The sequence below is a fragment of the Pan paniscus genome, chromosome 7, assembly GCF_029289425.2.
Source record: "Pan paniscus chromosome 7, NHGRI_mPanPan1-v2.0_pri, whole genome shotgun sequence".
Lineage (NCBI taxonomy): Eukaryota > Metazoa > Chordata > Mammalia > Primates > Hominidae > Pan > Pan paniscus.
This window is the reverse complement of record NC_073256.2, coordinates 28,989,237-29,012,792: the sequence shown is the minus strand read 5'-3', so window position 1 is coordinate 29,012,792 and position 23,556 is coordinate 28,989,237. Positions and strand designations below refer to the sequence as shown.

Sequence of the window (23,556 nt, the reverse complement as noted above, 5' to 3'; positions counted from 1 at the left end):
TGTTAAATGTACGTGACCAAAATGCTCACAGAGATATGGACAGTGAAGTCCAGGCTATCAAGTTGTTAGATGGAAAAGTGGAAGTTACTGGGAATTAGAGCAAGGGTCCCCATTGTTACACCCCAGTCAAGAGCTTGGCTGCATTGTGTTCACGTCCTAGGGATTTGTGGAAAGTTGAACTTTAGAGTGATTAGCTAGAGCATCTGGTCTAAGTAATTTCCAAGGAGCAAAGTATTCAAGATATGTAGCTGCTTCTACAAGCTTGCAATAAGATACAGGAGCAAAGAAATGCTTTAAATTTGGAACTTATACTTAAAGGAGAAGCTGTCAGGCGTCTCAGCCCAAGCCAAGCCATCGCATCCCCTGTGACTTGCACGTATACGCCCAGATGGCCTGAAGTAACTGAAGAATCACAAAAGAAGTGAATATGCCCTGCCCCACCTTAACAGATGACATTCCACCACAAAAGAAGTGTAAATGGCCGGTCCTTGCCTTAAGTGATGACATTACCTTGTGAAAGTCCTTTTCCTGGCTCATCCTGTCTCAAAAAGCACCCCCACTGAGCACCTTGCAACCCCTACTCCTGCCCGCCAGAGAACAAACCCCTTTTGACTGTATTTTTCCTTTACCTACCCAAATCCTATAAAACAGCCCCACCCTTTTCTCCCTTCACTGAATCCCTTTTTGGACTCAGCCCGCCTGCACTCAGGTGAAATAAACAGCCATGTTGCTCACACAAAGCCTGTTTGGTGGTCTCTTCACACGGACGCACATGAAATTTGGTGCCGTGACTTGGATCGGGGGACCTCCCTTGGGAGATCAATCCCCTGTACTCCTGTTTTTTGCTCTGTGAGAAGATCCACCTATGACCTCAGGTCCTCAGACCGACCAGCCCAAGGAACATCTCACCAATTTTAAATCAGGTAAGCGGCCTCTTCTTACTCTCTCCTGCAACCTCTCTCACTGTCCCTCAACCACTTTCTCCTCTCCACTCTTCAATCTCTCCCTTCTCTTAATTTCAATTCCTTTCATTTTCTGGAAGAGACAAAGGAGACACATTTTTTCCATGGACCCAAAACTCCGGCACTGGTCACGGACTGGGAAGGCAGCCTGCCCTTGGTGTTTAATCATTGCAGGGATGCCTCTCTGATTATACACCCACGTTTCAAGGGTGTCTGACCATGCAGGAACACCTGCCTTGGTCCTTCACCCTTAGCGGCAATTCCCGCTTTTCTGGGGAAGGGGCAAGTACCTCAACTCCTTCTCGCCTTGTCTCTACCCCTTCTCTGCTTTTCTGGGAGAGGGGCAAGTACCCCTCAACCCCTTCTCCTTCACCCTTAGCGGCAAGTCCCGCTTTTCTATGGGGCAAGAACACCCAATCCCTTATTTCCACGCCCCAGCCTCTTATCTCTGCACCCCAATCCCTTATTTCCATGCCCCAACCTCTTATCTCTACACCCCAATCCCTTATTTCTGCACTCCGACCTCTTATCTCTGTGCCTCAATCCCTTATTTCTGCACCCTAACCTCTTATCTCTGTGCCCCAATCCCTTATTTCAGTGCCTCAACCTCATATCTCTGCACCCCAATCCCTTATTTCCATGCCCTGACCTCTTATCTCTGTGCCCCAACCCCTTTTCCCACTTTTCTGGAAGGTAAGAACCCCCAAACCCCTTCCTTCCATTTCTCTACTCTCTCTTTTCTCTAGGCTTGCTTCCTTCACTATGGGCAACCTTCCATGCTCCATTCTTCCTTCTACTCCCTTGGCCTGTGTTCTCAAAAACTTAAAACCTCTTCAAGTCACACCTGACCTAAAACCTAAATGCCTTATATTCTTCTGCAATGCCACTTGACCCCAATACAAACTCGACAGTAGTTCCAAATAGCCAGAAAATGGCACTTTGAATTTTTCCATCCTACAAGATCTAAATAATTCTTGTTGTAAAATAGGCAAATGGTCTCAGGTGCCTGATGTCCAGGCATTCTTTCACACATCAGTCCCTCCTAGTCTCTGTGCCCAGTGCAACTCATACCAAATCTTCATTCTTTCCCTCCCGCCTGTCCCCTCAGTACCAACCCCAAGTGTCGCTGAGTCTTTCTAATCTTCCTTTTCTACAGACCAATCTGACATCTCCCTTCCTCCCCAGGCTGCTCCTCACCAGGCCAAGCTACATCCCAATTCTTCCTCAGCCTCTGCTCCTCCACCCTATAATCTTTTTATCACCTCCCCTCCTCACACCTGGTCCGGCTTACAGTTTCCTTCCGTGACTAGCCCTCCTCCACCTGCCCAGCAATTTACTCTTAAAAAGGTGGCTGGAGCCAAAGACATAGTCAAGGTTAATGCTCCTTTTTCTTTATCCCAAATCAGAAGCGTTTAGGCTCTTTTTCATCAAATATAAAAACCCAGCCCAGTTCATGGCTCATTTGGCAGCAACCCTGAGATGCTTTACAGCCCTAGACCCTAAAATGTCAAAAGGCCGTCTTATTCTCAATATACATTTTATTACCCAATCTGCTCCCAACATTAAATAAAACTCCAAAAATTGGAATCTGGCCCTCAAACCCCACAACAGGACTTAATTAACCTCACCTTCAAGGTGTACAATAACAGAAAAAAGTTGCAATTCATTGCCTCCACTGTGAGACAAACCCCAGCCACATCTCCAGCACACAAGAACTTCCAAATGCCTGAATCACAGCAGCCAGGCAGTCCTCCAGAACCTCCTCCCCCAGGAGCTTGCTACATAGGCCAAAATCTGGCCACTGGGCCAAGGAATGCCCACAGCCCGGGATTCCTCCTAAGCCGCGTCCCATCTGTGTGGGACCCCACTGAAAACCGGACTGTTCAACTCACCTGGCAGCCATTCCCACAGCCCCTGGAACTCTGGCCCAAGGCTCTCTGACTGACTCCTTCAGAGATCTTCTCCGCTTAGTGGCTGAAGACTGACACTGCCCGATCGCCTCGGAAGCCCCCTAGACCATCACGGACGCCGAACTTCGAGTAACTCTCACAGTGGCGGGTAATTCCGTCCCCTTCTTAATCATTACGGTGGCTACCCACTCCACATTACCTTCTTTTCAAGGGCCTGTTTCCCTTGACTCCATAACTCTTGTGAGTATTGATGGCCAGGCTTCTAAACCTCTTAAAACTCCCCAACTCTGGTGCCAACTTAGACAATACTCTTTTAAGCACTCCTTTTTAGTTATCCCCACCTGCCCAGTTCCCTTATTAGGCCGAGACAATTTAACTAAATTATCTGCTTCCCTGACTATTCCTGGACTACAGCTATATCTCATGGCCGCCCTTCTTCCCAATCCAAAGTCTCCTTTGCGTCCTCTTGTAACCCCCGACCTTAACCCACAAGTATAAGCTACCTCTACTCCCTCCTTGGCGACCGATCATGCACCCCTTACCATCTCATTAAAACCTAATCACTCTTACCCCACTCAACACCAATATCCCATCCCGCAGCATGCTTTAAAAAGATTAAAGCCTGTTATCACTCACCTGCTACAGCATGGCCTTTTAAATCCTATAAACTCTCCTCACAATTCCCCCATTTTACCTGTCCTAAAACCAGACAAGCCTTACAAGTTAGTTCAGGATCTGCACCTTATCAACCAAATTGGTTTGCCTATCCCCCCTGTGGTGTCCAACCCGTACACTCTTTTGTCCTCAATACCTTCCTCCACAACTCACTATTCTGTGCTTGATCTTAAAGATGCTTTTTCACTATTCCCCTGCACCCCTTGTCCCAACCTCTCTTCGCTTTCACTTAGACTGACCCTGACACCCATCAGGCTCAGCAAATTACCTAGGCTGTACTGCCGCAAGGCTTCATAGACAGCCCCCATTACTTCAGTCAAGCCCAAATGTCATCCTCATCTGTTACCTATCTCAGCATAGTTCTCATGAAAACATATGTTCTTTCCCTGCTGATCATGTCCGATTAATCTCCCAAACCACAATCCCTTACAAAACAACTCCTTTCCTTCCTAGGCATAGTTAGTGCAGTCAGAATTCTTACACAAGAGCCAGGACAGCACCCTGTAGCCTTTCTGTGCAAACAACTTGACCTTACTGTTTTAGTCTAGCCCTCATGTCTGTGTGCAGTGGCTGCCACTGCTTTAATAGTTATAGAGGCCCTCAAAATCACAAACTATGCTCAACTCCCTCTCTACAGTTCTCATAACTTCCAAAATCTATTTTCTTCCTCATACCTGACTTATATACTTTCTGCTCCCCGGCTCCTTCAGCTGTACTCACTCTTTAAGTCCCACAGTTACCATTGTTCCTGGCCCGGACTTCAATCTGGCCTCCCACATTATTCCTGATACCACACCTGACCCCCATGACTGTATCTCTCTGATCCACCTGATATTCACCCCATTTCCCCATATTTGCTTCTTTCCTGTTCCTCACCCTGATCACGCTTGATTTATTGATGGCAGTTCCACCAGGCCTAATTGCCACACACCAGCAAAAGCAGGTTATACTATAGTACAAGCCACTAGCCCGCCTCTTAGAACCTGTTATTTCCTTTCCATCGTGGAAATCTATCCTCAAGGAAGGAAATAACTTCTCAGTGTTCCATCTGCTATTCTACTACTCCTCAGGGATTATTCAGGCCCCCTCCCTTCCCTACACATCAAGCTCGAGGATTTGCCCCACCCGGGACTGGCAAGTTAGCTTTACTCAACATGCCCTGAGTCAGATAACTAAAATACCTCTTAGTCTAGGTAGATACTTTCACTGGATAGGTAGAGGCCTTTCCTACAGGGTCTGAGAAGGCCACCACAGTCATTTCTTTGGTTCTGTCAGACATAATTTCTCAGTTTAGCCTTCCCACCTCCATACAGTCTGATAACAGATGAGCCTTTATTAGTCAAATCAGCCAAGCAGTTTTTCAGGCTCTTAGTATTCAGTGAAACCTTTATATCCCTTACAGTCCTCCATCTTCAAGAAAAGTAGAATGGACTAAAAGTCTTTTAAAAACACACCTCACCAAGCTCAGCCACCAAAAAGGACTGGACAATACTTTTAGCACTTTCCCATCTCAGAATTCAGGCCTGTCCTCGGAATGCTACAGGGTACAGCCCATTTAAGCTCCTGTATAGATGCTCCTTTTTATTAGGCCCCAGTCTCATTCCAGACACCAGACCAACTTAAACTGTGCCCCAAAAAACTTGTCATCCCTACTATCTTCTGTCTAGTCATACTCCTATTCACCGTTCTCAACTACTCATACATGCCCTGCTCTTGTTTACACTGCCATTTTACACAGTTTTTCCAAGCCATCACAGCTGATATCTCCTGCTGCTATCCCCAAACTGCCGCTTTTAACTCTTGAAGTAAATAAATAATCTTTGCTGGGAGGACTATGATGAGTCTCCTTAGGCACTCTCTAATCAGATATCCTGAGTCGTCCCAATTCTTAGACCTTTTATACCTGTTTTTCTCCTTCTGTTATTCCATTTAGTTTCTCAATTCATCCAAAAGCGTATCCAGGCCATCACCAATAATTCTACATGACAAATGTTTCTTCTTACATCACCACAATATCACGCCTTACCGCAAGACCTCCCTTCAGCTTAATCTCTCCCACTCTAGATTCCCACGCCGCCCCTAATCCCGCTTGAAGCAGCCCTGAGAAACATCGCCCATTCTCTCTCCATACCACCCCCCAAAAATTTTCACCGCCCCAACACTTCAACACTATTTTGTTTTATTTTCCTTATTAATATAAGAAGGCAGGAATGTCAGGCCTCTTAGCCCAAGCCAAGCCATCGCATCCCCTGTGACTTGCACGCACATGCCCAGATGGCCTGAAGTAACTGAAGAATCACAAAAGAAGTGAATATGCCCTGCCCCAACTTAACGGATGACATTCCACCACAAAAGAAGTGTGAATGGCCGGTCCTTGCCTTTAGTGATGACATTACCTTGTGAAAGTTCTTTTCCTGGCTCATCCTGGCTCAAAAAGCAATCCCACTGAGCACCTTGCAACCCCCACTCCTGCCCACCAGAGAACAAAACCCCTTTGACTGTAATTTTCCTTTACCTACCCAAATCCTATAAAATGGCCCCATCCTTATCTCCCTTTGCTGACTCTCTTTTCAGACTCAGCCCGCCTGCACCCAGGTGAAATAAACAGCCATGTTGCTCACACAAAGCCTGTTTGGTGGTCTCTTCACACGGACGCGCATGAAAGAAGCAAAGCATAAAAATGTGGAAAATTTGCAGCCTAGAAATTTAGTAGAGAAAGAAAAAGCATTTTCAGAAGAGGGCTGTAAGGGGCTGTGGAGAAACCACTTGCTAGAGAGATGTGCATGACTGAGAAGGAGCCAAGTGCTAATAGCCAAGACAATGGGGAAAGGGCTTATAAGGCATTTTTGAAAACTTTGAGGCATTCCCTCCCACCACAGCCCACAGGCCTAGGAGGAAAGAATGGTTTCAGTGGCCAGACCCAGGCACAGCTGCCCTGCTCAGCCTCAAGACACATCCTGGCTGCCCAGCCTCCAGCCTCAGCTCAAAGGGCCTAATGTACAGATTGGCCACTGCTTCAGTGGGTGAAAGCCAGAACGTCTTGGCAGCGTTCATGTGGTGCTAAGCCTGCAAGTCTGCAGAGTGCAAAAAGGAAGGAGGCTTGGCAGCTTCCACTGAGATTTCAGAGGATGTGTGGCAAAGTCTGGTTCTCCAGGCAGAAAACTGCTGCCGAGGGAGAGTACCAAGAGAAAAACTCTACCAGGGCAGTGCTAAGGGGAAACGTGGGGTTGGATTCCCCACACAGTGTCCCCAGTGGGGCATTGCCTAGTGGAGCTGAGGGAAGGGGAACACTGCCCTCCAGACCTGAGAATAGTAGCACCGTTGACAGCTTGTACCCTCAGCATGGAAGAGCCATGGGCATCAGATTCTGACCTGTGACAGGAGCCATGTGGGCTGCACCCTGTAAAGCCACAGGGGCAGAGCAGCCCAAGGTCTTCAGAGCCCACCCTCACAGCAGAATAAAGGACATGGAATCAAGAATTATTTTGGAACTTTGAGGTTTAATAGCTGCCCTGCTGAGTTTCTGACATGTGTGGGGCCTGTAATCCCTTTTATTGGCCAATTTCTGCCTTTTAGAATGGTAGTGTTTAGCCAATGCCTGTACCATCATTGTAACGTGAAAGTACATAACTTGTTTTTGATAGTACAGGCTAAAAGGCGGAAGGAATTTGAGTCTCAGGGGATGAGATTTTGAATTTTGGACTTTTGATTAAGTTAATGCTGGAAGTAGTTAAAACTTTGGGGAGTGATTGGGAAGGGATGATTGCATTTTGCAATGTGAGAAGGACATGAGATTTGAGGGGCCAGAGGAAGAATAATATTTTTCAGATGTTTGTCCCCTCGAAACCTCCTGCTGAAATCTAATCCTCAGTGTTGGAAGTGGAATCTGGTGGGAAGTGTTTGGGTTGTGGGGGTGAAACCCTAATGAATGACTAACTGCTTTCATCACAAAAATGAGTGAGTTCTTGCTCCGAGTTCATACAACATGTAGTTGTTTAAAAGAGTCTGGGACCTCCTTGCACCCTCTCGCTCCACTCTTACCACGTGATATTCCTGCTCCCACTTGTCTTTCCACTATGACTGAAGGCTTATGGAGTCCTAACAAGGAGCGGATGCAGGCACCATGCTTCTCACACAGCCAAAAATAGTGAGCCAAATAACTTCCTTTCCTGAAGTATTATCCCACCTCAGGTATTCCTTTAGAGCAACACACACAGACTGACACAGGGCGTATCGTGCTGTGTGAGCTTGGACCTTGGTCTCCTCAATGCTACAGCGTGCTGGTCTCCATGTGAGTCTTCCTCCCTGTGCTGTGGCCTGTAACCTGGCCCTATAGAGAGCTAGGGGCAAAAGGACATCCTACTTTATTTGTTTGTTGCATTGCTTATTATCCAATATGTGAACACAGCTGTCTCACACCTGCTGACTAGTTCCATCTTGTCTACTGTAGGAGGGCAATTCCCATAGCAGTGAGTCCGTTTGGATGGAAACTGAGGAACAGGCTCAACTTTTTCAGTCTTTGTCCCTTCTTCCCGAGAGCCTCATTGTCTTTTCATATAAGCCTTCAGAATTTGAGAAAGATATACATAAAATTCCGTAAAATGTTGGTAGGTTTTCATCTTTGTTCTCCATTACAGAAATGTAGCCTTAGCTTTTTTGTGTTACTAATTTTGTGCTCAGTTTATAATTTGAAACCAGTAGGCCCTTCCTGTTCGTGTGTTCCACATCAGGAAACATTCTACGAAAACATTGTGTCTGAATTGAGCATGCACAGGCCTTTTTCTCTTGCCATTATTTTCTAGGAAATACAGCATAACTCCTACTTATTTAGCATTTACATTGTGTTCAGTGTTACAAGAAATCTAGGAATGATTTAAAGTATATGCAAGGAGTGTGAAGATTATATGAAATTACTACTCTTTTATATCAGGGACTTGAGCATCTGAGGCATTTGGTATACACAGGGGGCCCTGGAACCAATCCCCCATGGATACTGAGGAGCAATTGTATTTGTGTTCTGTTTCTAAGCAAATTGTCGTAAGCTTAGTGACCTAAACCAACACAAATTATCTTGCTGTTTGGGGGATCAAACATGAAAAATCAAAGTGTCCGTAGGACCTTGTTCCTTTCCAGAGGTTCTAAGAAGCTGTTTGCTTTCCTTTTTTTTTTTTTTTTTTCTTCTTTGCCTTTTCAAATCTGAGAGGCTGCCCATGTTCCTTGGTTTGTGGATCCTTCCTTCATCTTCAAATCCAGCAATGGCTGTTGAGTCTTTCCCACATCGCATCACCCAGACACTGACTGTTCTGCCTTTCTTTTCCACATTTAAGGATTCTTGGATTACGTTGGTCTCATTCACATGATCTAAGTTAATCTCCCGGTTTTAAAGTCAGCATATTAGCCAACTATTCTATCTGCTGTCTTAGTTCTTATTTGCCGTAAAGTGTAACATAATCCCAGGTTCTAGGGATAAGGACATGGACATCTTTGGGATGCCGTTATTACGCCTGCTACACCTAGTAAAATAAAATTCAGTGATGTAATAAATACTTTCGCCAAGAAAAATATCTTTAAAGAAAAAATGTTTTCAGTGATTCATAGTGTTATTAGATGAATATAGGAGGCCAAGTTCAATTTGGCTTTCAGAAAAACCATGAAGAACTTTTTAGTGTATTTAATCCCAAATAGTATGAGATAGATAATGCCACAATAAACTGGATGTTGTTTATCTAAAACTCACATTTAACTGAGTGTCCCTATACTTTTATTTGCTAAATCTGTCAACCCTAGTCATGTAGGATTAATACAAACAAATACATGTTTCTTCTAAGTTGCTCACATATGAGAGCAAAACAAAGAAAAGTACATTTAAGGTTCTATCACAGGTCTCTCAGAAAAAGTTTCCTGGATGTGTTATCATTCCCCAGATACCCTACAATTAGATCTTTTTGATGTTTCTTTAGTGTTTTTTTAATTATCTCTCTTTGATCAAGACCTTCACTGAAATGTATTCTTTTAAAAGCAAACACTCCTCCATTTTGGATTCATTAAGAGACAGATGTTAGCATGAAAAAGCCCATATCCCAAGAAGGCTGGGGCATCTGAAACATGTCTGACCCTTTTCATTTTTGAATAGACTCTCCTGTCTTATGTAAAAATATTAAATAATTGAATTCTAGTACTTGATACAATATGTGAAGTCAATATCACAATAGATGGGATTAATAGCAAAGTGACCAGAGCAGAGTAGAGGATCCAAGAATTAAAACACAGGTCAGTGGGCTGGGCGCGGTGGCTCATGCCTGTAATCCCAACACTTTGAGAGGCCAAGGCAGGCGAATCACTTGAGGCCAGGAGTTCAAGACCAGGCTGGCCAACATGGTGATATTCTATCTCTACCAAAAATACAAAAAAAAAAAAAAATTAACTGGATGTGGTAGAGGGCACCTGTAATCCCAGTTACTCAGAAGGCTGAGGCAGGAGAATTGCTTGAACCTGGGAAGCAGAGGTTGCAGTTGAGTTGAGATCACACCACTTTACTCCAGCCTGGGTGACAGAGCAAGGCTCTGTTTCAAAAAAAAAAAAAAAAAGTAAGAATACAAGTCAGTGGAAAATTTTCAGGTTGAAGTGCAGAGATATAAAATAATGAAAAATACAAAAAATGGCATAAATGTATATGTGAAGACACAGTAAAAGGATGCTTTGTATATGTGTGTCTGTGTGTTTGTATTGAATATATATGCAATACACACATATTGCATATGTGTTTGTGTACATACGTATGGTTGGTGCAAAAGTAATTGCAGTTTTTGCCATTACCTTTAAAGGCAAAAACCACAATTACTTTTGGACCAATTCTCTATCTATCTAGACAATTCTATTTCCAGGAAGAGAAAGGAGAGAGGGACAGCAGCAATAACTGAAGAACTAATGGCTGAAAATCTGCTCAAAGCAATGATATTATTCCACATATTCAAAAAGCTCTGAAAACACCAAGAGGATGTGTCGAAAGTAAACTCTACCTAGACTAGTCACAGACAAACCCTGTTCTTTGGAGAGTTTCTTCATCTGCTTTAAATATAGTTGGAACAAGATCAGTTGCTAATTTTGTAGCCAGGTGAATTCAATAAAATGATGAATGAGCTTCAGTATTTAAAATTAATACCTTTTTTTTCTTATGAGTCTTCAGGCACGATGAAATGGGAACAATTTTGTTCTGTTATGTCATGAGTTCACAGGTTCAGGGACTTAGAGTATGACTTGCAAGCTCACTTGTTTGGAATGGATTCTGTGAATTCTGTAAACTCCCGGAGTTATCCTATTTTTGACCATCCAAATTAAACAGCTCCAGCTCCCATTCCTCATTAGTGTAGACAGCCAAATGTTTCTCAGAACTCCCTACAGGTGCTTATGCTCCTAATATCTTGTGCAAATTCTTATTTCTGTCTTCTGTGTGACATTCTCTGGCCACCTCCACCTCACTCCTACAACCAACTACCCATTTTCTTTGTAGCTTCGCATTAAGAATTACTGAGGCTTTCCCCCTTTTCCAAGAATTTTCAAATACACAGCCATTGATTGAGACACAGTTTTGCAAAAACGTAAGGATAATGACGGTGGTTAATGCACAGAACTGTTAAAAATAAGAATAGAAATCAGAGTGCATTCTGGCTAAAGAGTTCAGCCACTCTTGGTAATAACCTCTACAGACTACTTTGTGCCCTGATGTTACAGGTATACCTGCTCTTTTGGAACCCAGAATTCCTTTCATTGTTAATCTCTGAGGGCCAAGAAACCTTTAACATTTTATTTTTAGAACTGTAGAATGATTTAGCGCTTATGAATTGTATCTCTATTTCACAGATGCAGTCAGGTGTCCTATCTTCCAAGACCTAAACAGCCATTAAAGGGCCTTCTTAAATAAAAGGAGAGTTTCTTCCTAAGAGAGTTGTGCTGTTTCCCCTAGAACATAGGAATGAATGTCATTGTCATGGTGACTTTTACTTTTTGTGTGTGTGTGAAGCTTCACTTCTTTTATACAGTCAAATGATATATGCTTCCAGGAATCAAGAAATCCACTAATTTATTCAAAATAACAATGTATACACAATGAATATTAAATGACTAAATAAAGGCAGGGTCTGACTATCCTGGCATCAAGGTAGGTGAGTGCAACTGAGTTGGACAATCACAGGATTAGACCCTGTCTTGATTTAAATTTTGGAGAGTTTGTTAATTATGGTGATTTTTTCATGAATATTATTTTTTAAAAATCTATCGCATTATAAGATCATCTATCTTAAGTACAGGATATCTTAGTGCTTACATTTTATACCTGAGGCCAGAGCCTCCCTCGCTTCGCCCTAGTCCTGGCTCTGTCATCACGTCTGGATAAAATCTATATCCAGATAAAAATGCTTTTACTCTAACAGGGTCTGGTTACTTTTTTCAATCTTGAGATTAGGAAAGACAATGGATTATTTTGGAACTAAGGTGCATTTTCCCAGACGTAGATGATATGCACATTCAGTGCAGAGCTAATGTGAAGAAATAGAGAGCTTCTTATGCGTCTAGGATACACCCACAGAGTTCATGATTTAAGGACCAAACCCTCCCAAGGAGAGAGAGCAGGGCCAGGGAGCTATCTTGATGCTCCCCCTTAGAGTCGATGCGTCTTTCTTCTTGAGGTTTGCTCCCCTCTGCTTGTGTCCCATGCCATATTGTCCTCATTTAATTGTGCCCTCAAAGAGACTTGTTTTTAACAGCATTTACTTGGATCCTATTAAGTTTGTATGTAAGGAAACCCTTGTACAACTGCATTTTGCCATCCAATTAATGAAATAGTTTATGAATGGCCAGCACATAAATGAATAAGACAAAGTCCACACTAGTAGAAATCTCATAGCTAAATGGAGAATTGAAAATTCACGCACCTCCGTAGGAGGCATAATTGCATAAGAAACCTTAGCCAGGAGAAGGGAGTCCTTGTGAAGAACAGAGGACTGGGCATCCCCTCCCTTGGCAGATCCACTATGATTCCATGAGGGAACTGGTCTTTGAGTTGGGCTTGCTTTTTTTAGGGAAGATGTGGGGTAGGTGAGGGCATGCAAGGGGAGGATGCAGGAGGAGCAAAGCACACGTTTTAGGAAAATGCCGGGAATAAATGGGGAAGGTCAAGGAATCCAAAGAATACAGATGCCTGTGACCCTGGAAAGCACTCCAAGCCCCACTGTGGCATCTCTGACCCCTGCCTGGAGAGCAGAAAAAGGTGTTTCAAGGATATTAGAGATGGCCTGCCCAAACCAACATCACCCAATGACCAAAATTACTAGGATAAAGATTCCGTATCTTTGGACACCATAGTTTAATTTGGTTTACATGTCGCACGTCTCTGATGAGGGAGCCCTTTCTGAATCCGCATCAGCCACAGCAGTTTCTTGGTCTCCTCATGGCTTTTTGCAGCATTTTGTTCCAGGGAGACCACAGGTGCCAATTTGTTTATATCTTCTAGGGCAAAAGACTGGATGACATATGGCTCCACTCTTAAGGCAGGTAACAGGATCGCTTATACCACCAAAAACACCTAACAGGGAAAAAACACACAAAAAGAGCAAGCAGCATGTAAGAACTCAAAACTCATGTTGGAAAAACACAAACCCTGTGTCAGTATCGCCTTGAGTAAATCCGCAGCGGGCTTCTTTCTCAAGCCTGGGCTTTTCCATCATGATAATGAGACGTGAGTCAGTCATTTGGATCTAAGTTTCTGACATGGAAACTGGCACTGCTGTGGTTTGGGGGATGTTTATTTTTGTAGAACCTGATTGTGAAAGACCCTGATCTCTCCTGAGTGACTGGGGCCTCCAGGTGGGGTCTGGTAGGAGCTCAGCAACGATCTCTTGTGAATTCAGCTCCACCACAAGAAGATAATATCAAAGCCACCATACCTCCATTTTAACACACACAAGCCAGTAAACTTATGCTTTTTCAAATCATTTAGTCTGTTAAGTATTTGATCTGAGATGGGATAAAAAGATGCAACTTACTGAAATTGTTTAATAGGAAATTAACACCAAGTAACTTACAGTTGAAAACCACAATTAACCATAGAAATAAATTTTGTAATGGCTTGTTTCTAATATCTAAGTCCTGGTTTCAACCTCATTCTTCTTTTTTTATCCCTCCCTCCTTCCCTCCTTCCCTCCTTCCCTCCCTCCCTCCCCGCCTGCCTGCCTCCCTGCCTCCCTGCCTCCCTGCCTCCCTGCCTCCCTGCCTTCCTTCATTATACTGTTCTAGGTTTTGGAAAATATGAGGTCTGTGGTGCCTCTCAGAACCCCATTGTTCTCACAAAACCCAGGACTCATAAATAAGATTGGTAAAATGAGGATTTCACAATATGATATCTATTAGATTAATTGTTTTAGGATTTATTCTCAAATTTTCTTTTTCCCTTTCTCCATCCTTCCCTTCCACTCTCCCTCTTTTATCCTTTCATGGTTTTTATTTTATTTTCATAATATCAAGGAGAAAATGAAGGTTAGGCATCCAGGTTTAAAAGTTGGTTTCAATGGGCTGTCCCTGTCCTGTGAACCTGCAGTGGCCTAGTGGCAGGGACTGTTCTCAGGGCCTCTGATCAGAAAAGTCCTGGGGGCAGAGTGTCTGCTGCAGTAGTTCTCACAGTATAGTTTGGGCCTTAAGATTATCTGGAATTCTCTAGGTTGCAGTATCTACCCTTTAAATATAAAAATTTAGAAAATGGCATTCTATACTACTTTTTTTAGATAAAATCAAAATTTCTGCCTTTTGTTTAAAAGGTCACCTAACAGGTTTCAACCATAGTCTTAGCAGTTGTAGCATGGAAAGCAGTGAAGAGATGAGATTTACAAGCTACTGGGCTCCTTCATATTGGCTTAGAAGAACGAGTGAGGTGTCCATTGGGTTCTCAAACTCCTTTTCTATTGAAGGAAGCAATGCTTGGTTCAATTAAATAGGGCATTCAGTCTACTCAGTCTAAAAGTGTGGGTAGAAGAAAGGAAAGAGAAAGAAAGAAAGACATGCTCTAGGGAGAGAGGAAAAAGAAAGACAGAAAAAAAGAGAGAGAGGGAAGAAGAGAGAGAAGCAGGAGAAAAGGATAGAGGGGACACAGAGAGAGAGGAAGGAGAGAGAGGGATGAGGGAGAGATAGGTGGAGGGGAATGAGAGGAGACAGAGAACTTCTACGCCATTCTTCCATTTGGCTAACCCTCCTATTTCCCTGGCCCATCTCACCTGGAAGAGGCATCAGGAATATGAAGAGGAACGAGAAGAGGAGATACAAGACCCTCATGGCTGATGGCTGGGAGCTTCACCAGGAGCTGAGTCTGGGGAGGACATCAAGCCTTCCACTTTATAAAGGTCCTGGTCCCTGGTCACCAGGTAGAGTTCAGAACTGGTATTGGGTGCAATGCTCATTACAGAGATTAGGATTCAGCCACTTACCTGGTGAGTCAGAGAATGGTCCTCAAAGAACAATGCACACTCAGGAGATCTTATGCAAATCTGGACTCAGGAAACCCCAGAAAATCCCTTCCTCCTGCTCTTGGGACCAGAAAATTCATCTTATCTTGAACCATTTAAAACCCAGTGTGTGAATGGAGTGAGGGGCTGGGTCTGTCTCACGTGAGAACAAACTCAACCTCAGGACCTATAACCTGCCACTCACCTGCTGCCCACTCTGTGGGACGTCCTGTTTTTCCTGAGTATCTGGGGACAGTCTCAGGCCAAATTGAGAGCTCTTTCCATCTAATTCTATCCATTGCTCAGACATTCAGCTCCTGGGGATGATACAGGGCTGGCTCAAACCCAGGGACCCTGGAGGGGCTCAGGGCCTCTGGCAGCACCGGGAGCATGGTGGGCCCCATCCTCACAGGAGATCTGAGCTGGTGAAATTTATGTGAAAGTTCCCCTGAAACTCCCCATCTTCCCCACGGGAGAGAGATGAGGCAGATGGATGCCCACTTCCTTCCTCTGAGAAGGAGAATGGGAGGGTGGGATTGTGACTACATGTGTCCCCTCAGAGTTCACTCAGGCCTGGGCCAGGAGGTGGCCTACCACCCGCACTTGAGTTCCTTCCATTCACACCGTCACTCAGGGAATGTCAGCTCCACAGGACTTCAGGGCTTTGGGAGCCAGGGCTTTCTCTGCTTTCCACAGACGTCAGCGTGAAGGGAGCTCACTGCCATTGGGATTTGGTGGAGAAGCACCGAGTGGGGCTGCAAGGCCTCCACGTGGTCTCCCTGTTGGTGATGGGAAACACTTTTGAAGGAGCCCCATGTTTTCAGGGCTGTGTGAGGTCTCTGGTGTCTCTCAGGACCCTGTCCTTCCTCCGTAACCCAGAGTAGCAATTGGCGGCCCCAGGCAATGGACAGAGCCCCATCCCGGGCATTCAGGAGAGGGCCTTTCTCGGGAAAATGAGTGGCATTCATCCTGGTTCCTCCCTCTTTCAATCTAAGGGCAGTTTGAGAAACAAGCAGGCCCCAGTGTCCATGTCTGTGATGTCTCAGGGGTACAGCAGTGACAGAGACATGGGGACAATGAGGCTTTCCTCATGACCTGCCTGACCTCTTCATTTAAAATATCAGGTTCTGAAGAACCCTGATTCCTGGCAGGCCAGAGGTGGATTTAAAGGAAGCTGGTAACAATATTGTGCAGCCAAGATCCTTAATGACATTTTTATAAAAGGAAATTTCTGAGCCTAGCATGGTGGCTTACACCTGTCATCCCAGCACTTTGGGAGGCTGAGGCAGGTGGATCACATGAGGTCAGGAGTGTGAGACCAATTTGACCAACATGGCAAAACCCCATTTCCATGAAGAATACAAAAATTAGCCAGGCATGATGGCTTACGTCTATAATTCCAGGTATTTGGGAGGCTGAGGCACGGGAATCGCTTCCGACAGAGCAAGACTCAGTCTCAAAGAAAAAAAAAAAGAAGAAGGCTCTGATGGGGTATGCAAAGAGAGGGCTGGGTCAGATGCTGTCAGAACTGCTAAACAAATATGCATCCAGGACTGGAGCTTAGTCACCAGGGAGTCACTCTGATTGTCAGGGCTTTGTTTCCTTGTGTGTTGAGCAGGCTGGAATTGAGGGGCAGACTCATTCATTCCTGACACTAAAACTATTTCTTCCTGGTGAAGAAAGCATACAGAGAAATGGAATATGAAATAAAGCCTTTATGTGCTCTGCCTAAATTAATAATTTATTTATTTATTTTTGTATATTTTCTATGTCACCTTTAGAACGTAAGAGGCAGCTCTCACTTGCTGCTAATGACCTGCCTCGCCATGCGCATGTCCTGCCACCACCCCACAAAAATGCTTCCATTACCCACAGTCTTTCACCAGATGAGACCAGTGTCCAGGCTACTGGCTCCTCACCTCACTTGAAGTGATGGTAAAGATGTAAAATTTGGTGCTGATGTCCGAGCCTTAATGCTTCAAAGTGTAGACTTTTTGTCGATGCTGTAGCCATTACAATGGGGCCAAAGGGAAGAACAGTAATTATTGAACATAGCTGGGGAAGTCCCAAAGTAACAAAAGATGGTGTGACTGATGCAAAGTCAATTGACTTAAAGGATAAATATAAAAGCATTGGAGCTAAACTTGTCCAAGATGTTGCCAATAACACAAATGAAGAGACTGGGGGATGGCACTATCACTGCTGATGTACTGGTATGCTCTATTTCCAAATAAGGCTTCCAGAAGGTTAGCAAATGTGCTAATCCAGTGGAAATCAAGAGAGGTATGATGTTAGCTGTTGATGCTATAATTGCAGAACTTAAAAAGCAGTCTAAACCGGTGACCAAACCTGAAGAAATTGCGCAGGTTGCTACAATTTCTGCAAATGGAGACAAAGAAATTGGTAACATCATCTCTGATGCAATGAAAAAGTTTGGAAGAAAGGGCATCATCACAGTAAAGGATGGAAAAACACTGACTGGTGAATTAGAAATTATTGAAGGCATGAAAATTTGACCGAGGATATATTTCTCCATACTTTATTAATACATCAAAAGGTGAGAAATGTGAATTCCAGGATGCCTATGTTCTGTTGCATGAAAAGAAAATTTCTAGTGTCCAGTCCATTGTACCTGCTCTTGAAATTGCCAATGCTTACTGTAAGCCTTTGGTCATAATTGCTGAAGACATTGATGGAGAAGCTGTAACTACACTCATCCTGAATAGGATAAAGGTTGGTCTTCAGGTTGTGGCAGTCAAAGCTCCAGGGTTTGGTGACAATAGAAAGAACCAGCTTAAAGATACGGTTATTGCTACTGGTGGTACAGTGTTTGGAGAAGAGGGCTGACACTAAATCTTGAAGACGTTCAGCCTCGTGACGTAGGAGAAGTTGGAGAGGTCACTGTGATCAAAGATGATGCCATGCTCTTAAAAGGAAAAGGTAACAAGTCTCAAATTGAAAAATGTGTTCAAGAAATCATTGACCAGTCAGATGTCACAACTAGTGAATACGAAAAGGAAAAACTGAATGGAGAAACTTTCAGATGGAGTAGCTGTGCTGAAGGTTGGTGGGACAAGTGATGTTGAAGTGAATGAAGAGAAAGACAGAGTTACAGGTGCACTTAATGCTACAAGAGCTGCTGTTGAAGAAGGCATTGTTTAGGGATGGGGTTGTGCCCTGCTTCGATGCATTCCAGCCTTGGACTCATTCACTCCAGCTAATGAAGATAAAATAATTGGTGTAGAAATTATTAAAAGAACACTCAAAATTCCAGCAATGACAATTGCTAAGAATGCAGGTATTGATGGATTTTTGATAGCTGAGAAAATTATGCAAAGTTCCTCAGAAGTTGGTTATGATACTATGTTAGGAGATGTCATGAATATGGTGGAAAAAGACATTATTGACCCAACAAAGGTTGTGAGAACTGCTTTATTGGATGCTGCTGGCATGGCCTCTCTACTAACTACAGCAGCTGTTGTAGTCACAGAAATTCCTAAAGAAGGGAACAGCCCTGGAATGGGTGCAATGTGTGGAATGGGAGGTGGCCTGTTCTAATTCCTAGAATAGTGCTTTACCTTTATTAATGAATTGTGATAGGAAGCCCAAGGCAGTGTTCCTCACCAATAACTTCAGAGAAGTCAGTTGGAGAAAATGAAGAAAAGGCTGGCTGATGTTTAAGAAACCACTATAACCATCAGTTACTGGTTTCAACTGACAAAATACATAATGGTTTACAGCTGTCATCCATGCCTACAGATAATTTAGTTTGTATTTTTGACTAGAAAGATCTTGTACATTCCTGACACTGAGTACAAGAGCCATGTACTGATGTACTGTTTTCAACTTAAATCACTGAGGCATTTTTTAGTAAAAATGAATAGTAGTCTATTCTGTTAAAATCAGGATTTTAGTGCTTGCAACCACCAAATGAGAAGTTAAGCAGCCTTTCTGTGCAGAGTGAGAATAATTGTGTACAAAGTAGAGAAACTTCCAATTATGTGACAACCTTTGTGTACTAAAAATTTGTTTAAAGTTAAAAAAGAAAGACACAAACATCATGACACTTCACTGTAATTATCTCAGCAGAATCTCTTACATATGAGCAGACATTCCCACATCAAACACAATACAATTTACACACATTAAGAAAACTAGTTCCTCAATGTTATTTATTATCTTGTCAATATTTCACATTTCTCCAATTGTTCCAACCATGGCTTCATGGCTGTTGATGTTTCTGGATACATGTTTAATCTAGATTTGCACATCAAATCAGGTTGTCATGTCTCTTAATTTGTTGAGCAAATATTCTTAAGGAAATGTCATGGTACTATGAGAAGAACCTTATTGGGGCTTAGAGTTTGAATTAAGGGACTGGTTGCCATCTTTTTCACGTGTGACTTCATTCCTGATCGATACATTCTTAATGACTACTATGCTTAACATTATTATAATAAAAGTAATACACTCACATTTAAAAACTCACCCATAAAAGAGAGTGAATTTTTCCTACACACTGGTTCCAATCCCAGGAACCACCGATAGCACTGTGGTTTTTCACTTGTTGTCCTCTCTAGATCTCAGTACATTTGTGAGGCCTTGTTAGAGAAGGAGGTGAAATTACTCTGAAATAGGAAAGTCACTGTGAAATGCAGCACCTGTGTCCCTGGGGAAGAAGCCACCAAGGCTTAGGGAATATGTGCCTGGTTGTTCAAGGACAGCTGGGCTGACTGTTCCCATGAAGATTCCTATGGTTGCAGCTGCTTCTTTTCTCCTGGCACAGCCCAGTGTGACTCCTTCACAGCTGTGTTCATCCTAGTGATGAAGTGTGTTTGATAAGGACCAATAGAGGGTCATCTTTGTTTTAAAGGTAGGGTTATGATCTTGCTTCAGCAAGGAAGACCATCCACTGGCAGAACCATGGGGCTCTTCACCAAAACCAGAGATGCAGCAATTCTAGGATTTGGGGACATGTCAAGATTTGGTAAAATATACATGACTTTTCTTTTTCTTAATGAGCTAAAAGCAAAGCCAGGTTGTGTGTAAAATGGGAACCATCAAGTCTAACTGACAAATAGACTCACTATGCTGTCTTTTAATGAAACATGACCTGTGCTGTGTCCCCAAACCTCTCTCTATAACTGGGGAGAGAATTTCAGGCTGTTTCTTTGTGGCAAAATGGTTCAGTTCCCCAGGCAAGAGTGGGAAGCCTCATTCTTATAGATAGGCTCCCAGAAAGCAAACTCTCTCATCTCTATGATTTAGAAAACAAAGTTTCTCTGCATTATATCCTCAATGTTAAGTAACAGAAGCAGTTTTACTGGTTCTCAATTCTGGAGGCAGAGCCAGCTTCATGGGCTTGAAGGCAGGGCAGTGACACAGGAATCTGCTCTGAGAAGGGCCGGTACCTGGTGTCAGGCTCTGCTGATAGCTCCCTGACTTTCTTAGTTTTTTCTTTGAACTTGTGTTTTGTAAGTGAAGCTTACTGAGGACAATGGAGCAGGCACATGGGCAGAGTGGCTATGAGGGAAGACAAGGTGGGCAGGCTCAGGCCCAGGGACGTTCTAGAGCTTTGCTGTCCTGAGCATAGGCAATCTTGGAGCAGCCCAGGCACATCTGGACTGGGATGGGAGGTGGCAGCAGCAGCAGCAGCAGCAGGTGTCCTCAGCCCTGGGGTGAATGGAGGGTCTCTGTGTGGAGGCAGCACTGACACCTCTGTGCCTGTGCATTCTCAGAGTCATCCTTGGAGCTTCTGCACAAAGATTTACCCCCTGACCTGAGCACTGAGACAGGAACCATAGGCGCTCAGATAGCAAACTGGGAGGAGAGAAGCACAAAACAAAAGTGTGCCCATGGACATTGCAATAAAGTATACCAGGAAGTTCTTGGAATTCTTCAGAGAGTTTAGAATTCTTTAAGGCATTATCCAAGGCTCAGAAATGGAAATTAAACATGTAATAATAGTCAGATTCAACAGAGAAGGATGCTATATTTGTATAAAACTTCTGATGGGCCAGGCACGGTGGTTCACGCCTGTTATCCCAGCACGTTGTGAGGTTCAGGTCAGAGGATTCCTTGAGGCCAGGTGTTGGATACTAGCTTGGGCAGTATAACCAGACACCATCTCTACAAATAATGATAATAAAGATAATAAAGATTAGCTGGCCATAGTGTCACATGATCGTAGCCTTAGCTTCTTGGGAGGCTGAGGTATGAGGATTACATGAGTCCAGGAGTTTGAGGCTGTAGTGAGCAATGATCATACCACTGCACTCCAGCCTGAAAAATACAGACCTTGTCAAAAAACAAAAAACAAACAAACAAAAAAACCCTTCTGATTAATCAATTATTAACAAGCAGGGCAATTTTAAAAATTAAGTTTTTCTTGTTAATATATACATAGCAATAGAATTCATAAACAGGGGTTTTGAATAAGTTACAAATCATGATGCCATATTGGTCTGCTGTGGGCCTCTACAACTTACAGAACATGTCAGAAGATGCATCAAAATTCCGCTGGAGAAATTGACACTTAAAATTAGATTCAAATTTACATGAAACTGATTTGTTTAAAGAGTTAAATCTTTTGAGACAAATTGTTTCACAAGAATCACCAGCTCCAGATATACTAAAATCTGTTTCAAAATAATTTATCCACATGTTGTCACAGCTTGGAATATATTCCAGAAACAGTTGCTTCAGCAGATTCTTCCCAAAAGATAAAATGAAGTTGCTCAAGGTATAAAGTTTGTTGTCCTAATATATTATTTGACAGAAAAGTGGGCCAGAAAAATTGTATGATTCATCTAAATCCAATTAATAAAGTAGTATTTTTATTCTATTAAAACTATGAAATTAATTTCTGGTGGAGATTTGTAAGATTCTGTCATTACTCCTGTATAACTATTACATTTTTCAAACAATGAAAAATATTTGTTTGAAAAAGCTTAATATCCTACTGCCTTTCATTACACTTTCTTTTTCTGCTCTTTAAACCATGGTACCCTGCATTTCCATTTCGCACTGAAACTTAGGAATTTTGCAGCCAGCCCTGCTATGGCCATTTTTATATTAGTTATCTTATTAAATCCTCAGAAACAAGCCTGCCAGGTAGGTATTACACAAGTTTACAGAGGCAGGTCCTGGGGCATGGAAAGGTTGGAGGACACGTTCAAGGTCACCTGGCTACTAAGTGGCAAAGATGCAATTTGAAATAAAATCCCCCTCTCTTCAAAGCCCATGTTCCTAACCAGCGCCACACAATCATCATGGTGTCCTGATAACCTCCCCTCTTCAACCTCCTACAACCCCAAAGCTACAGTAACGCTCTGCCTAAAGCCAAAGTCCATGGAGCTACTGTCACCCTCTCCCATCTTCTGAGCTGAGTGGTGAGTCCAGAGCCTGGCCTGGCCTGTTGTTGCAGGAGGTGAGGGAATGAGTGCGCAGTTACTGCCACCTCGTGGCGGCTCGTCTATATGACCCTAAAACGCAGATGTAATCTGTTTCCTGCCTGCCTGAAGCCTGGGTGTGCCCCTGAGACTTACAGTAATTTCTTTACCCCTTAACGAACCTATTGAGAGTTCTCACAATTGTATGGATCCTCTCAAAGAATCAGCTTTTATTTACTAATTTTTAATGTTTTTTATGTCCAGTTTCTTTTTATTCACTTTTTCTTTTTCTCTTTTTTTTCTTTTTCTTATTTACTTTGGGTTTAGTTTGTTCCCTTTTCCCTTACTGTTTCTTACAGTGGAATCTTAAATTGTTTATTTGTGAGCTTTTCTGCTTTCTATCATAATAGCATTTAATTATAAATTTGTCTCCAAGAGCCACTTTAGTAGCACTTCCACAAATTTTGGTATGTTATGGTTTCATTTTCTATCAGTTCAACATATTTTCTAAAGTATCTTGTGATTTCTCCTCTGGACCACTTAGAGACATGTTCATTGATGTCCCAATATATGGAGATTTTTCCAGATGACTTTCTGTATTGATAGTTTTGTGAATTCCTCTGTAGATAGACACTGTCTTTTGTATAACTTTAAACTATGTTGATTTTTTGAGACGTTTCATAGATTAGTATGAGCTCTATTGGGTAATATTTTAATGCATTCTGCTGTTATTTGGTAGAGTGTTCTATAAATCTCAAATAGATTGTGCTGGATGGTAGCGTTGCTCAAGTCTTCTCTACCTTTACTAATATTTTGTCTGCTTTAAAAAATCTCTTACAGGAAGAGAAGTGTTGAATTGTCTAATTGCAATTGCTAATTTGTCTATTTCTTTAATGTCTATTGATTTTTCTTTAAGAATTTCAAAATTCTGTTATTAGGGGCACACACTGATTTAATATTAATATCTGTTCTTGGTGATGTAACCACTTTATCATTAGGAAAAATATCTCTCCCTATTACTGATAATACCCCTTGCTCTAAAATCTACCCTAATTTATGTCAATGAGCCAGTATAGCCAATCCTATTTTCTTTATACTAATGTTTTCATACTATATCTCTTTCCATCCT

At 42.8% G+C, this 23,556-nt stretch overlaps 1 protein-coding gene and 1 pseudogene across 1 annotated transcript; one reads left to right on the top strand and one right to left on the bottom strand.

Annotated features, from left to right (window-relative positions):
* Positions 1-12,990: 12,990 nt before the first annotated feature.
* LOC134730866 (defensin beta 4A) lies at positions 12,991-15,092 on the bottom strand. The gene is made up of 2 exons (XM_063606546.1): positions 14,809-15,092; positions 12,991-13,127 (listed from the first exon to the last, which is right to left on the bottom strand). The coding sequence occupies exons 1-2, from the start codon at positions 14,864-14,866 to the stop codon at positions 12,991-12,993; spliced, it is 195 nt and encodes a 64-aa protein (XP_063462616.1). The 5' UTR covers positions 14,867-15,092.
* A 1,006-nt stretch (positions 15,093-16,098) lies between these two features.
* Positions 16,099-18,686, top strand: LOC134730865 (60 kDa heat shock protein, mitochondrial-like; annotated as a pseudogene).
* The last annotated feature ends 4,870 nt before the right edge of the window (positions 18,687-23,556 follow it).

What these genes read in the sequence shown, in the direction of transcription:
- LOC134730866 (XM_063606546.1), bottom strand. Translation starts at nt 14,866, where the DNA reads ATGAGGGTCTTGTATCTCCTCTTCTCGTTCCTCTTCATATTCCTGATG. An exon ending in ATTCCTGATGCCTCTTCCAG is followed by an intron (nt 13,128 to 14,808) that starts GTGAGATGGGCC and finishes TTTCCCTGTTAG; the next exon opens with GTGTTTTTGGTGGTATAAGC.